This window comes from Apteryx rowi, unplaced genomic scaffold (assembly GCF_003343035.1).
Source record: "Apteryx rowi isolate R43461 unplaced genomic scaffold, aptRow1 scaffold_223, whole genome shotgun sequence".
NCBI classification, from domain to species: Eukaryota; Metazoa; Chordata; class Aves; order Apterygiformes; family Apterygidae; genus Apteryx; species Apteryx rowi.
The window spans coordinates 861,793-877,917 of record NW_020448564.1 but is presented as its reverse complement, the minus strand read 5'-3'; the positions used below and the strand labels follow the sequence as shown (position 1 = coordinate 877,917).

The 16,125-nt window shown below is 50.0% G+C and overlaps 1 protein-coding gene across 16 annotated transcripts in view; it reads left to right on the top strand.

Moving 5' to 3' along the window:
- MRTFA (myocardin related transcription factor A) overlaps positions 1-14,118 on the top strand; it is a 99,627-nt gene extending 85,509 nt beyond the window's left edge. For 15 of the 16 annotated variants that reach the window (XM_026064979.1, XM_026064974.1, XM_026064978.1 and 12 more), the window contains 12 exons: positions 38-113; positions 785-946; positions 2,203-2,378; positions 2,846-3,001; positions 3,501-3,754; positions 4,218-4,389; positions 4,687-5,802; positions 6,960-7,100; positions 8,271-8,435; positions 9,339-9,515; positions 9,928-9,988; positions 10,391-14,118. In XM_026064979.1, the coding sequence (XP_025920764.1) occupies positions 38-113; positions 785-946; positions 2,203-2,378; positions 2,846-3,001; positions 3,501-3,754; positions 4,218-4,389; positions 4,687-5,802; positions 6,960-7,100; positions 8,271-8,435; positions 9,339-9,515; positions 9,928-9,988; positions 10,391-10,890 (3,156 nt within the window). In that variant the 3' untranslated portion in view covers positions 10,891-14,118. The remainder of the gene's footprint in view (positions 1-37; positions 114-784; positions 947-2,202; positions 2,379-2,845; positions 3,002-3,500; positions 3,755-4,217; positions 4,390-4,686; positions 5,803-6,959; positions 7,101-8,270; positions 8,436-9,338; positions 9,516-9,927; positions 9,989-10,390) is intronic. The other variant, XM_026064983.1, reaches the window with a different exon arrangement.
- The last annotated feature ends 2,007 nt before the right edge of the window (positions 14,119-16,125 follow it).

The window sequence follows — 16,125 nt, the reverse complement described above, 5'->3', positions numbered from 1 at the left end:
ACTGAAATTGGTTCTTGCTTGTCTGTTTTTGCTGCAGACAGAGGACTATTTGAAACGGAAAATCCGGTCCCGGCCAGAGAGATCAGAGCTGGTTAGGATGCACATTCTGGAAGGTATAGCATACACTAAACAGGAAGACATCAACAGTAAACTTTGTTATAACTACTTCTTTTAACAGCTTTCTATTTTGCCTCTCACCCCTAAATCTTTCTTTTAATTAGGAGTGGGCAGAAGGTCATGTCTGCTGCATGGTTTCTTGGGAGGGATTCATCTCTCCTTGCATGGTCTTTTTGATTTTCAGAAGAATCTGTCATAAACTCAAACTGTGCAGTTTTGTGCAGCTTAGCAACAATAAAATGGAATGAGTGTGGACTGGTCTTCTGATAAGAGAAGACACTCTAAAGTATCCAAAYGGGAGTGAGGAAGATTTGATACAGTGTCTCTACACCTAAGTTTCAGAGAGGAAGTACTCTGCTGCTGCTGAGTACCACATCTTTGGACACAACTGAAAGGGAAAAGATGAATGAGAATCAAGTGACATCAGTTTGAGTGCAGTGAATTTGTCCTATTCTAGAGTCATGAGAGCTATTATAGTTATCTTGCACATAATATCTGTAAGATATGTATAATATTTTTACATTGTATAGTTATCTATTGTTATCTACAGGGATTTCTTCTGTACAGTTACCTACAGTTACCTTTCTGAATAGAAGTGAAATACTACTGAAGTGCATAGGTTGACCGTTGCTGGACTGATGCCATTTTCTTTACTTTCCCTGAGCAGAGACCTCAGCTGAACCCTCCTTGCAGGCTAAGCAGCTGAAGCTGAAGAGAGCCAGACTGGCTGATGACCTCAATGAGAAGATAGCGCAGAGGCCGGGTCCCATGGAGCTGGTGGAGAAGAACATCTTACCTGTGGAGTCCAGCCTGAAGGAAGCCATTATAGGTAAGGCCAGAGGAGGACTGATTTTTGAGGGCATTTCCCATAGGTGGCTGTGATTTTTCTGTTAATTTGCCTGCCTGCTTGAGGGAATATGATCCCATGGTCAGTCTTGTTTTCCTATCTCAGAATCGCAGCCTTTCAGCCCCAAGGATCTGAAAAGCAGAACTCCTTCTGGCTCAAATAATTGTACAAAGACACTAAATTATAAGTACTGTGAACATCCTAGAGTAGTGTGAAACCAATCCCAGATCCTCAAGACTTGAAAGACTCTTGTAGATTGCATTCCCTAGATTCTCTCCTTAAAAATCCCTGTCTGTGTATAACATGTCAGCAACCTTGGTCGGGGGAACCCACTGACACTCAGAGCAGGGGGAGGAAACAGAATATAAACAGGTGTGATGAAACAAAAGCTGTCTGTGGACTAACAATCTTCAGAGGATTCAACTCCTTTAAAAATAAACCAGAACAGATGTAACTCATGCCAGTGCCATTCCAAGGGCTGAAAGGAATGCCTTCCCACTGCCTGAGCAGTGCTCTTTCCCATCTTGTTGAGCAAGTCTGTGCTTCAGATGCACACAGCTACTTTAGAGACAAATGGGACACAACTGTGAGCAAAGCTGCATATTTTTCATGAAAAAGGGAGAGGACAGGGATAAGGGAGAGGACAGTGATGTGGGAGAGCCTGCCTTCACTATTGCACAATAAATAGTTGAAGAAGAGTGAACTTGTGAACTGGAACATTAGAGATGTGGCATCTTTCTGACTTAAAGCACGTCACATCTCTCTGGATTTCTGTCACTCCTGTGTTAAGTGGGTGTAATAGTATTTTCCTGCTTACCAGGATTTGAGATAATTTGTTGCTTGTGGGACCTGTAGATAGACAGAAATACTAATAGCAGCCAAGACCACCACTTTTGACTTAGTCCATAGCCCTTGTTGCTTGCAAGATTTAAGTTCTCAATTTGGGCAGGATTAAATAGCTTGCGTTGTACTTCTGACCTTCCTGCTGAGAGGCAAGGGAAATGCTTCACTCCAGTCTGCATCATTTTATTATTTTTATTCCAATGATAGCAGAGATGAATATAAACATTTACAATGGCTCCGGTCTGGGCTTTGTTCTCCCATTTTTACTTGATGCTTTAAACACAACTCAGACATTTCTCTCTCCCTGCCTTCATTATCTTCGTGAAACATTTAGCATCAAGTGAAATAATTTCTTATTCCACTTCAAAGTCCACAACCGATGTTTGTGTTTGCAGTTGGACAAGTGAACTACCCAAAGGTTGCAGACAATTCCTCTTTTGATGAGGACAGCAGTGATGCCCTCTCCCCAGAACAGCCAGCCAGCCATGAGTCCCAGGGATCTGTCCCATCGCCAATGGACTCCCAGATTTGTGAGCCTCTCCCTAACACCACTGGCACATCACTAGCTCAGGTGAGAATGCAGTGGCCTGCTGCGGTGCCCTGGAGCTTTGCAACTACTGCTGATTTAAAAAGTGAGGCCTAGAGATCCTTGAAATGTCACTGCTGGAGAACAGTTTGTGAGATTTCACAAGGGGGTCTTAGCTCTGTGTGGTATTGGTGAAGCCCTCTGTTCAGAAGTCCCTGAGGTGGTGACGTGGGGAAGGGGGGAGGGCAGTGGTTACTGGTGATATGGCCTGTGTCAGTGTGTGACTGATTCTGGTAGGCAAAGGTGAAAGACAGAGGTGTGAAATTTTGATTCGTTTTCTGTCCTAAGTAGTTGTGCTGCTTCTCAGGGACAACTGAAGCAGTGGGTTGAAGGAATCTTAATTAATGGCTTGTAACCTGTGCTGCTTTCCATTAAGTGGACACTTCTTGCCACTCTTTTAAAATATTTCTCTCCTCATTAGTGTATGCCTCATGCCCTTTCTGTTCCTGCAGGGTACATCCCAATTGCAGATTAGTGCAGACTCCAATGAAACGCTTTTCCTACCTGAACAGCCACCCCCACCTCTGCCACCTCCTCCTCTTCTGCCTCCTAATCTTACCAATGGAGCAGCTCTTCCTGCTGCCAGGCCCCCACCAACACTCATTAAGGTACTGTTTGGACTGATTTCTTCATTGCTATAGTCTGAAAGAAATTAATATGGGTGCTCCAGGGGAAGGTTTGGGGTTGGAAGTATTATGTTAACAGATGCTAAGGAAGGCAGGCTTATTACTCTCTGGTGTCTTCCTCTGACACTATTTGTGATGTATTTAATAGATTCTTCTGTTCCATGATCTATTCACCTACTGTAAAGTGGTCCTGAATACAAAATCTTCTGAAACAGTCAGCATTATCAATAATTAGAGATGATGAGTCTACGTTTGATGGACAAGTGGTCTGGTGTACTGGGAAAGATGAATGGCCTTCTGTCTGTGACCTGCATTCTGGTGCTATGTAAGCTGCTGTGGATGTATTGCCAAAGTTAGAGAAGCATGGAAAGACCCTGAGAATTTTGAAATAAAAATCCCAGCTTGCTTTCTGGCTTACATGGAGTGCTGTGTTATTTCAGTGTTTCCATTCTTATTTGCTTCCTCCTTTTCTTCTGAATAGCAAAGCCAGCCCAAGTCTGCTAGTGAGAAGTCTCAGCGCAGTAAAAAAGCCAAGGAATTGAAGCCGAAAGTCAAAAAGCTTAAATATCATCAGTATATCCCCCCGGACCAAAAGCAGGACAAAGGAGCTCCTCCCATGGATTCATCCTATGCCAAAATACTGCAGCAGCAGCAGCTCTTTCTCCAGCTTCAGATCCTCAACCAGCAGCAGCAACAGCACTACAACTATCAGACCATCCTGCCAGCCCCACCAAAGTACGGGTCCTATATGYCACCTCTCTGCTTTGGGATCCTGTTGTGCTGCAGGTCCCTCATCACTATGTCAGCTCTGCCAGTGGGGAGAGCCCTAACTCTTAGGAAGGACTTGCTTCTCCAGTCCTGTTATCAAACATATCATGTTCTGGTCGTGAGGTGTGGGAATTGGGTGTAACCCACTCAATCGTGTTGGGTTACAGTGGGCCTCAAAAACAACTGGTGTCAGGTGAATCAAACAATACAGCTCAAATGAGTTGGTTGACAGAGTAAAGGGGAATGGATATAGTCAAAGGCATTGGCGTGTCTTAATGTCTGGGGTGGCACCAGTGGCACACACGCTTCTCTGCAGGCACATGCTTGGAGACATATATATATAATCTCCTTGATCGACTTCTGCTGCACTGAAGGCCTCCAATGCCCTTCCACCTCAGTTGTGATGCCTGTCCTTTTCCTTCCCCTGCAGGCCTCCAGGTGAGCAGCAGAGTGGTACCAGTGCCCCTGCAGTACGCAATCTCTCTGCCACAATCAGCACCACATCTTCAGTATCCTCCGGTTCCAGTGGACTGATGCGACAAAACAGTAATGCTGCAGTGGGCAAGCCAGGCCCTCTCCCTGCCAACCTAGATGAGATGAAGGTAAATGTTGGTGCTGCTGTCAGTACTGGGGGACTGCACAGCCCTCTTTTTGCCACTGTCAGCAGAGCAGTGGAGATTGAATGAAGTGGCTGCTGCAGAGCAGGGCTGAGGTGGACTGACAGGAGTTTGTGATAACAGTTGGCATTGCTATCCTGCAGTGCGTACCTGAGATGCTGGTCTGTTGGCCTGCAAGGGGTCAGTTTAGTCCTTTGCCTCATGATTCTGGTAGCTGTTAATAGTTGTACTGGTGAGAGCATGTGTTCTCTTGATGTTACTGCCTCTTTTTCCCCTGATCAGGTGGCAGAGCTGAAGCAAGAGTTGAAGCTGAGGGCCTTGCCTGTCTCAGGCACAAAGACGGACCTGATTGAGCGTCTCCGAGCTTACCAAGAGCAGAACGGTGCAGCTGGCCAAACAGCCCCTAATCCCAAACCCAACACAGCAGCCATTCTCCCCAAAGCTGCCGAAGTGGTGGTGGCCTTCCCAGCTGCTAGGCTGAGCACAGGGCCAGCCCTGGTCACCACTGGCATCGCACCAGCAGAAGTAGTTGTGGCCACAGTCACCAGTGGTGGCATGATGAAATTTGGCAGCACAGGCTCAACTCCCCCTGTTTCTCCCACTCCTTCTGAGCGCTCACAGATTAGCACAGGGGACGAGAACTCAGCCACCGGAGACACCTTTGGGGAGATGGTGACTTCGCCCCTGACCCAGCTCACCTTGCAGGCATCTCCAGTGCAGTTCGTGGTGAAGGAAGAAAGCTCCAAGGCTGCCTCCTGCAGTGTAAATGCAGCACCCAGGTCAGAGCGATGCAGCACCAGTAACAGCAGAGATGCAGAAGTTCGGGACAAAGACCAGATGCTGCAGGAGAAGGACAAGCAGATTGAGGAACTCACCCGCATGCTGAAGCAGAAGCAGCAGCTGGTTGAGATGCTTAGGCTACAGCTAGAGCAGGAGAAGCGCTCTCAGCAGTCACTAGCAGCCCCAGCTGCTGCGGGAGAAGGAACAGCCCTTCCCTCCAACCCAGTGGCATTCGGCATCCAGGTCAAGAGCGAAAAYGGTTTCTTAAGTTGCCAGTCTGCAAAGCAATCCAGTGGCCAAACAGACCAATTCAGCCCTGCACCAACCGCTAGCCAAATGGACACTTCGGATCCAAGCGCAGTGCCAAAGAAAGCTGTGATGGTGAAGCAGGAGGTGCCAGCCGCAGAAGCAGAGCCGCCATGCCAGTCCCACAGCCCGCGGCTTTTCCTTGGCCAGCAAGGGAGTGCCCTGAGTGACCTCATCAAGGGTACCCCTCCCCCCACCCTCATCACCGACTCCACAGGGACCCACATCGTCCTCACCGTGACCAAGCAGAGCACCGAGAGGCAGGGCCTCTCGCCCCACGGGAAGGCGGGGAGTAGCTGCCCAGCCTTGCAGGTAGGTGAGCGTTGGGTCATTTCCCCACTGTGGGCAGTCGGGTTCCTCTCTCCCTCCTCCCACTCATCATACAGGGGTTCAGGTTACCATAGGATGACTTCACACCTTGGAAATTCAGTGCAGTAAATAATAAATGAAAAAGCTGGGTTGCTTGCTGTTGTGGCTAATAGTTTTGTAGCTTTGTAAAACGGAGCAATGTAAGCAAATTTTCAGCAAAAAGACTGGAATTTGACACTAGTGAACCYCGTACAGCAATGCATGATTGACTTTGTACATCACAGGCTGTGAGCATTCTTCCAAACATATGGTTCTGCCTTTTTTCAGGCAGGATCTTGTGCTTGGTGGACTAGTGTTTGCTGCCACATCTCACTCTAGTTTTCAAAAGTGTATTTCACCTCTTGTTCTTTAATGGAAAGTTTGTAGTTGGAGTGCTAGATTGTCTTGTCTGTTGAGAGCTGAAATCAGACCATGGGGGCAGCCATTTTGCTTTTTGACTGCTCTTCATTTTAATGTGTGTCATTCTGTAAGTGTTGGCAGAGTCTTTTGTAAGAGATGATCTACTATTTCCCTGCTGGCATGAATTCAGCACTTAACAGAAGTGTTCTGAGTGTTTCTTCCAGGAAGAGATAAATATGCCCAGACTTTATCACATAAGTCAAACCCCAGCATCTTCTGTGGTATCAGAAGAGATTTTTATTGTCTGCTGCCACATTTCCTGCACCTTCTGCAAAGCAGTTGGCAGTGTCCACCATCAGGCACTGAACAGGCTGCATTTGCTGTGTGTCAGGTGAGATGGTAGTCAGTTGTCAAAATACAGATATCCTGTGCCACCCTTGATACCCCAGGGTATCTTACCTGAACTCTAGCTGCTCCTCCCRAAGAGCACAGGTCAATGATAGATCCTGTTTCAGATCTGACAGCCCTAGAGGGTTGTCTTGGTTAGCCTAGGGATTTAGAGTGGTACGACCTCCTCATTTAGGCCACTGAATCCCACCCCAGTCTGATTTCTCTGCTTGATGAAACTGAGAATGACTGATGGAATTTCCTAAAGAATAAAGAGTGAGGAAAAAGGATTTCATAAATCCTTTAAGAAACCTAAGCCTTGCTCCATGTCGTGTCTGGGAAATAGCTTCTCACTGATATCCTTTTCTTTGCAGAGAGTACAATCATCGCCCTCTAAAACTTCCAGCCACCCGCAGTGTCAGCTACCTGCAAGTACCCCTCCGCAGCCCACACAGCAGCAGCCCACGCAGCAGCAGCAGCAGCAACCCAGAGGACTAAACCAATCTGTCAGAAAGGTAGCTTGTCACCTGCCTGTATTTCTTCCTTGTTTTCTTTGCCTGCTGTCAGGGTTTGCGGTAGTGGTGGGAAGGGAGTATGCATGCACAATGCAGATCGGAGACCATCATCACGGCAAGAGAGATCTCACAACCATTTTTGCCACAGCTTGCAGTTGCATGGGGCATTTGGTTTTCAGCTTGAATGTGGCAGCAGAAGGAGTACCTGGCATAACATCTCCATTCCTCTGTGTTCTGCTGAACTAGCTGCGCTCACCATCAGGTCTTCAGGTTTCAGGAGCGCTAAGCATCCATGAGGTGTTGCCCAAGGGGCACTTGTGAAGGAGATCTGGAGGCTTTACAGCAAAGAGTTCTGGGCTAAACCCTGGCAATTTACTGCCTTCTGCCTTTTAGTCCCACACACTGGACAGAAGACCGGCTGGTGTTTTAAGCAGGCATTTTCTATCAGTTGAAAATGATGAGAGGCCAGAATGGGCAACCTTGGTTCACAGTAGTGCCCCTACTCTTAAAGTATTGCTGCTTAAATTTAAAGGTGATTGATTACTGTGTGGAGAGAGCCTGCCAGAGGATAGCGTGGGCAGTATGTCTGCTATTGAAGGTAGAATATGAGCTCTGAGAGGGACAAAAGGATATGACCTTTTAATGTCCGGTCCTGATGAACCTTGCTGAAATTTCAGTTCCTGTGCCTCAAGCATACCTGCTAATTATGTCTTTGTGAAGTGCAATGCAGATTTAAGGAAGAGAGCACCTCTGGCTTTACCCCTTTTCCAGATGACAGCTGTAAAGAGATCTTGCTTGTGCCTCTTCTCCCATTCTAGCCCAGATCAGGGATGACATAGCTGTCTCTATAACATGTAGTCAAGATAAGACACAGAAAGATTATGAAGAGTTTTTAGAGCTTGGAGGATCACTTTTGAGTCAGATCCTGAAACAAATGTGAAGACAGTAGTTACTTCTAGTGTAGTCACAATGTTTTGTCCTGTCAGATAGGCACTTTGTAAAGGGTCAGTGCTTTGGGTCACTTTGAGACCTCTGATGAAATGCAGAAGGTGAACAAAGGCACCTTTCTCCCTCAGACTCCTTAGACTGGTGGCAGTCCATGCCTGATCTTAGCTCATGTGCTGTGGAGGCATCTGTAGTGACTCTCCTAATCCTTTTGCCTCCCTGTAGGGTCAGAAGCCAGGCCTGCAGGTGGTCACAGGGCAGCTGCCCCACACCATATTGTCTTTCTCAGCACCTCCAAATCTGCAGCCCTTCTTCCTCAACGGTTTCCACAAAGGGTCCCTGAAAACTGGTGCTCCTGGCAAAGCCGGCCAACCCAGTGTGCCAAAAAAGGTACCCTCCCAGCAAATCCCAGTGGCCTGTGCCACAACGCCAGTTTCCAGCCCCTCTTAGGTAGAGAGAGCAGACCCCAGAGCAGCTCTGCAGGGACCTGGGGTCACTCCTGTACACTCAGGTCACAGAACTGATGAAAAGTTTTCRAGGGAAAATGGGACGGGGAGGAGCAGCAACATGTACAAGTGTTGGGACTGGAATTCAGCTAATTTCCAGGATTCATCGCTTCAGTGGAGCAAGCTTCAATGTGGATCACTCATAGCCCCTATAGAGGCAAAGGCCTGATCCATGTTTTGATATTTCTTATGGGCAGTTGCTTGCTGACTCATCTGGTGAAGCTGAGTCACTAGCACCACTTCCTGCAACATTTTGGGTTTCCTTTGGAGGTCTCTGGTGCTTCTGAGTGCTCTGCTCCCCGCCCACCTTTAAGCTGTGATATTTGCTGCTAATGAAGCCTGACTGTTCACAAAGCAGGCACTAGAGAGTGGTGGGTAAAAGATAGATTCTAGCCTATATTGCGCAGAGTAGGTTGAAAGCAGTGTGGGAAATGCCTTTCTCTCTCCAAAGTATTAGAGGAATCTCCCACTTGGACAGACAAAGCTCTCCCCATCCAGGAGCAGTCTGGCAGTGGTTTGTGGCATGTTTGCTTTAGCATTAGAAAAATRAAGGTTTCAGCAGAAGATTACGAGCTGTGATTTGGAGGGGAAATCTGTCTTGCTGCCCCACAGCCAGGGCTTAGTGCACAGAATACATGGAAGAAGCTGGGCTGTTGGGAGCAGAGCAGTGCAGGCTTCTGAGCAGCACTCACCAAGAGAGGGGACGATGGTCTCTCAAAGCAGCTGTGAAACAGGAAGCTGACGTGGGCTTTCCCCCACTCATTCCTTCTGCCTTTGTTCTAAACAGCCCTCGTCACAGCCCAGCTCTCCTGCTGCCCCTTCCCCATCCCAACTGGACCTGGAGCAACAACAGCACCCGTCGCTTTTTGGAACTCCTCCACCTCCTCTCCCCATTCCCTCGGTCCCARTGAAAGAGCCTCCAGGCTATGAAGAGGCAATGAAACAACAGCCAAAAGCCCAGGAGGTGAGAGCAGTTCTTTCCCCTGGCTTCCTTGGAGAGCATGTGAAAAGATGCTGTTGAAAATCCACTTAGACTCCCGGTCTGGGCAAGTAATAGGAAATGGAAACCCAACAGGCCCTTTCTAACTGAGCCTTCCTATCTGAATTCCTTCTGGAGGGTGTGGGGAGGATCCCTAACCACAGGTAGAGATCCCAAACCACTCACTTCCTGATGAGTGTTAATATAGCAGTTGCTAAATATACCTTCCTAGAGCCGAGGGTTATGGAGGAGTCTGGTGCCATGCCTCTGTGTGTTTATTCTTGCTGGGTAAGAGCCCAATCCCTGGGCGGAGGGAGGAGAGCCAGCAGCCAAGGGGGCTGCTGGAGGTGGAAGTTCCTGTGATGAGCAGGAAGCTGATCTTGTGCTCTCTTCCCAGGAGAATGGCTGTTCCAGCCAGCAGATGGACGACCTGTTTGACATTCTCATTGAAAGTGGGGGTAAGGAGACAAAACCCATAATGAGTCTGGCTTTGAGACTGGGGATTGCAGAGCACTGAGGGGATAGTGCAACATGTATATCATGACCCAGGCCTTTGCTCCTGTAGTGTCTTTGGCATTGATAGGCAGTCATTAAGGCATCAAGGGACATGTCAGTCAGGCGTTAGTATAATATAAAGCTTCCTGGTGGCTCTGCTGCACTGGATCTGGGCACATCTCTTCTGTGATACTGAGGAGAGCTGAAAACCCCTAAGCATGCTGAAGGCCTTCCTTATGCCAGTTTGTGGTCAGCGATGGCTCCAGGTGCGGGGGGTCCTCGTTGCCATGGTGGGTAGGAGGGATCTTTACTGTGATTGGCAGAGCTTTTCCTCACTCTGGCCTGTGTGCTTGTTTCCTGTACAGAGATTTCTGCTGACTTCAAGGATCAGTCGTCGCCAGCCGGGAAAGAGCCACCCGTGGCCCCAGCCTCCTCCTCACCGCCCAGCAGCCACCATTCCTCAGAGCTGGCGGTGCCAGTGTCCGTGGGGCAGCCGGTGCCCGTGGGCCGGCTGGAGGACTTCCTGGAGAGCAGCACCGGCCTCCCCCTCTTGACGGCAGGCCATGACGGGCCAGAGCCCTTGTCCCTGATTGACGATCTCCACAGTGAGATGCTGAGCAGCTCGGCCATCCTGGACCACCCGCCTTCACCAATGGACACCTCGGAATTGCACTTTGCTCACGAGCCGGCCGGGGGCATAGCCCTGGATCTGGCTGAGGCTAACTTGGACAGCATGGACTGGCTGGAGCTGCCGGGGGGGCCTGTCATGAGCCTGGCTCCCCTTAGCACTGCTGCTCCCAGCCTCTTTTCCACAGACTTCCTTGATGGACATGATCTGCAGCTGCACTGGGATTCTTGCTTGTAACTCTGTGAGCAGAGACTGAAGGGAATGAATGGGTGTGGGAGGGCACGGGCACGTGGCGGGGGGAAGAGGCCAGTCAACCAAAAAAAAAAGAGCTCCTAGTATTTGTACTCCTCCCCCAACAGTGACCTTCCTGCATGAAGCCAGCAGTGGCAGCAAAGGCAAACCTGCTGCTTGGGTCACTGCTGCCAGGGCAGTGGGCAGCCGGGCAGGCTGGGCAGGGAGAAGGGCTGCTGGGGGGAGAGGCTGCAGGAGCTCTGGGGCTGGCGGCCTCCCTCCCTCTCACTGCAGCCCAGACCCTGCTGGGAGCTGGGGTGAGAAGGGAGCCAGCGCCTGGGGTGGGATGCCAGAGGGCCGGAGCTCCCTCACACCTCGCAGCATGACGTGGTGTGACTGGGCCTGTGCCCCCCTCTCCGGGAAGCAGTACCTCGCTCCGTGCTGGGATTGGCAAATAAAGGGGATTATGCTGTTCTGGGACAGTTGATTTAATGGTTGTGGAAGGGGATTTTACCTCCGGAATGGTGCGTAAAAGAGGGCATGCTGCTTGTGGGGCTGAGGGCGCAGAAGGGCTGCTCTCTGCCCCGCGTGCCATCTGTAAGGGGCAGGGTCTGGTCTGTGGCCGGGCTGAGTGAGGCGTTAGGAAGAACAGGCACCTTGTCCCAACATAGCCAAAGGGAACCAGGGTTCCCCACCAACCATGGTAACTTCTGAGCTGTTTTCCCAAATATTGCTGAGCTTGGCAGAGGCCCACCTACTTGTGACACTTGCTTTGGGCTGCAGAACAGAGTTTAAGGTGCTAAAATCCAGGTCCTTATATGTTAAATCTGTCTTTTGCTGCCTCAGGCATCCTCCCCTTTGGTTTCCAGCTCATTCCTAGTCAGGTCACTTGTGACAGGCTCCTCCCTGGCTGTTAGTAGCCCAGCATGGGGCAGGGCTGAGCGAGGCCACCAGCCTGCTGCAGGGCTAGAGCCAAGTAAGCAGCCACGTGCCCTGGGCAGAGTGCTGAGGGGCACAGCTATCAATGAGCAACATATCATTAGGGGCCACATGCAATTTGTCTCCGGCCTTCAGCTGTGCTGGCGTCTCCCTGTACAGCACATGTCCTGGTGGAAAGGAGCCCCTCACCCCCAATCTGCCCTGAGCAAGGAAAGGGAAGACACATTGGGGGAAGGGCGTTGTTTGGCATGACACAGGGCCTAGCTCAGCAGGGAACTGTGAAGGCTCCTTGCTGGAGCCTGAAACTAAGTGACAGGTAGCAAAGCTCGGTTTTGCTGCTGTGAAACCTCTGCGCTCCCCTCCCCCCGGTAGAAGATGCAAGTAAATGTCTGCATCCTCTGAGCTGCCACCCTCTGCATAAGCTGCTGCCGCCATGCAAGTTCCCCAAGCTGATGCCCAGGGGTAGCTGCTGGCTGTTGAGCGGGAGGAGGTTGTGCCCCAAACCCCTATAGTGATGTGAAGATACTCCTGCCTGTGCAGTTTTTTTGCTTTGGAAACGCAGGGCTGCGGACCTCTCTTGTGCTGTTACTCCTGTCATTTATAAATTCCTTCTGTGTTTGTTGGTAGTCGCTCACCTCCATATTTACCAGGTGAGACATAGCCTAGCTTTGCCCTGTGCAGCCTCCTCTTGGCACAGCTATCCTGTTTTGGCCCTGAATGGTGTCAGGGTGACAGCGGGGTGGAGGGGGCAGTTCAGAAGGGGAAGGCTGGCAGCAGGGGGTTTTGAATTAATGCAGAATAAGGCTCTGGCCCTGTGATTGCAATGGAAGGAGCAACCATATCCTTTTAGTGTCGTCTTGATGATGCCCCCCCCCCCAGGGCTGGAGCGTGTGCCTCATCAGGGAAGAGGTGCTGCAGGCATGTCAGGGCCTCTGCTCCCTGGCAGGGGCAGGTGAGCTGCCAGCCCTGCACTTAACTCTCCATCAGGAACTAAATTGGCAGCTCCTGCTTTCCTGAGCCCTAGTTAGTTGTTAATTATATGGGGAGCCACTTTCTTAATCACTTGCAGGGGGAGCCTGCTGGCAGCTTCCTTCCTTTGGTTGGGAGGACCTTTCCTCCTGAAGGGGATGACGGGAAGAGGTGTGAAAAATGAGGCTGCCTTTTTTTACCTTTTTTTTTTTTTTTGTCAAATTTGAGAAAAAACAGTTTCTTTTAGCCCAGAGTGAGCAGCAGCCCCCCACAACAATGGCTGTGTGACCTTTTTGTACAAATAAATAATTACAAAGTAGCGACTAGTAAATAGAGAATAAAAATCATCCAAGTGCAATGATATCCTACAGGAAGGTGGGAGCACACCAAGTGCAGTCCTCTCCTCTACCCCCATCCTGCAGCRCCTGGCTCTAGCTGAAGGGAGCTGCTCTGTGAGCGCTGGCATGACACAGCGACAGTGAGCAGGAGTCAGTGTTGGCTGAGAAACACAAATGCCAATTAGATTTTTTGCCTCCCTGTGGCAGCACCCCCCCCCGCCCCCAACCATAGATGGGCTGATGAAGAATCACATTGATGCTTCCTCCCTCCTGTATCCCAAAATCCTGATTTGTTAAACTTGTAGGAATTTGATTACATTAAATGTGCCCAATGCACCTGAAATTGGCTGATGGGCTTGAGAGCTTTCAGGGAGCCAAGACAATACAGAAGCATAACCCTCATCTCCTTAGGAAAGCAGCTAATCTGCCAGAGCCCCTCTGCACAAAGGCCTTCTGCTAAGAGAGAGCAACAGCCATGTGCTGAGGGGGGGATGTGGTGCCTCAGCCCAGGAATAATTAGAATGGTCTCCTTCCCCCGAGGTGCTCAGAGCATCCTGGCACAGCAGCAGGCTAGCCCAATTCTCTGCTTTCTTACTATTATTTGTTTGAATAATAGTTCAATAGGTCTTTGTTGGAAGAGGTATTCCCCTGGACATACATTTTTGCACCCATTGGGAAAAACAAAAAGTCTGATGTTCTGCCTCTACCTTGAATGTAATCCTGAATCTTTCTGCTGTAACCACTACTTGTTTGTATTGTGTATTTGACTAGCACRCGCTCTCCCTTCCACTATGCAGCAAACAGCAACAGGTGATCAGCACTGTCTGAGATGGACAGCGGTGGGGCAATGGATCCAGAACGAGTATTCAACTGGAAAAGGACAAGAGTGACAAGTTAAGGGGGGAGAGAATGGATCTTTAAATTGAATTATTTTTTCAGTTACAAATATTTGAAAAAAATCCATTTTATTAAAAAAATTTGAAACAGGCATGTGCTTAAAAAGTTTTCTCTGCTATGCTGGTGGGAGGCCTGGGGCCACTCTGCCTTTTTATCTGTGTGAGGGTGACCCCTTGGCCTTTTTCAAACCTGTGGGGGGGGGGGGGAAGCTTGACCAGAGGTCACCCATCCCTTCCTAGCTGCAGGGAGATCCCCTGCATGTGTGGAAATTACCTACCCTGCAACCAGAAGTTGGCCTTATGGTAGGAGAAGCAAGAAGCTTTTAAAAACCTCCCACAGCCTAGTAAGCTGGTTCAGCCCAGCCACCAGCTGTATGGTGAGGTGAAGCTGTAGTCTTCCTTGTCTAGAGGCCACACTGCTGGAACTACTTTGAATGAAAACCCACTAATTTTCACATCAGTAAATAATACACTGCAACTTTTACTCTTCTGTGAGCTTGGACTGTCCAAACACAGTTCTCCCTYGGCTTATGTTCAGTCACTGGCCCAGTTTGCAGAAGAGGTGCCACCTCCCATTTCTTCTGTGCTTTTTCTCCTGTACATGCCCTCCCACACATGCCTTAGTGCTCAAACACTACTAAGTGGTGGCTCTCCACCATTCAGCCCCACTTTCCACCAGCCCCTCTCCCTTTGCTAAGGGTCCTCCTGCTGCAGGGACCTGCCCTCCCTTAGTTTTGAGTATTTCTTGCTTTTCCAGGCTTCCTGGAGCTCTGCTGCAAAGGGGAGGGCTGGCAGCAGAGGGGTGAGGCAGGGCTGCTGCTGCTGGCAGCCCAGCTGCACCCACCACTGCTGTTTGCTGGCTCTGTGGTCCAGGCTCATGATCAGCCCCTGCAAGGATCAACCACGGTTGCCAGTGCCCAAGGGGCAACTGGGCAACACAGAGCAGCTGCTCCGTCTCGCTCACCTTCAGGGACATGGAACAGTGGCAGAAACAGGGCCATAATTAATTATCATAGGGCAGAAATTATGAATTAAATCTAGTCCTGGCCCCATTGAAAAACAAAGCCAAAATCCAGAACTCGCCCAASATGCAGTTTATTTACAAACCCATGGAATAAAGGAAAGTAAGAATCTAGTGTCATTTCACGAGTAGTTTGTGCTCACAGACAAGCGCTTTCAGTAGAAAGTCACAGACTCCATATCCAGAGCCACCACCACAAAGCAGCAATTCTCCACTCCTGACCTGTGCCCCTGCTGCCAATGCAGGGTGAGGACGAGTTAGTCTCCCTGAGCCAGCTCCAACCTGAACTCCATCCTGAGCTACAACAGTGCCAAAATATACACATATTCCTAGAGTTAATTTACAGCTTTTTGGTTAACAGTAAAAATAATCTAGAGACTAAAATGACAACATGAAACACTTGTTTAGGGGAGAGTTGGTTCTTATCTGCTCCAAGAGCTGACAAGGCCCATCCCCTAAGGCTGTTAAAGTGGTAACAGGCCGGTGCGCTTGGGCACCTCTTGTCAACACCCCACGCACCCATGCCAGGGAGGTGAGATGAGGCCGATGGCGTTTCCCCCACTCTGCCCCAGCCCCAGGACAGAGGAACTTGTCCAAGTGCTTCAGGTTTTGCCTTCCCTTTCCCTGATGGGGGCAAGCCCTTGGCTGGCACGGAGGGGATGTGCTCTTCCGGCTTCCGTACTGCCCGATTCCACTTGCACCCGCAGTGTCACCTGCCCACAGCACCAGCTTTCACAGATCAAAGCCACCCCACAAGGGCTGCCTCTTCCCCACAGCTACAGCAGCACTCAAACACTTGTATACGCACACAGCTGCTGGCCTGCAGGGCACTGCAGGAGGGGCCRTGGGCCAGGCCACTCTCCCTTGGCACCAGGGGGAGGCAGGGCAGAAGCAGGCAGATCTGGGTGGCAGAGATGGAGAAGGCTGGGAGGGGGCACTTGTTTTTGTGGCAAGCGCACACTCGTCCTTGTACAGCAGCAGCCTTGACCATCATCTCCTTCGGGTCTACAGCCTGGCCTCTCAGCACTGCTGCCATTTGTCCCAGGTGGCCTGGCAGCCCCCCGCCCCCCGAGGGGGA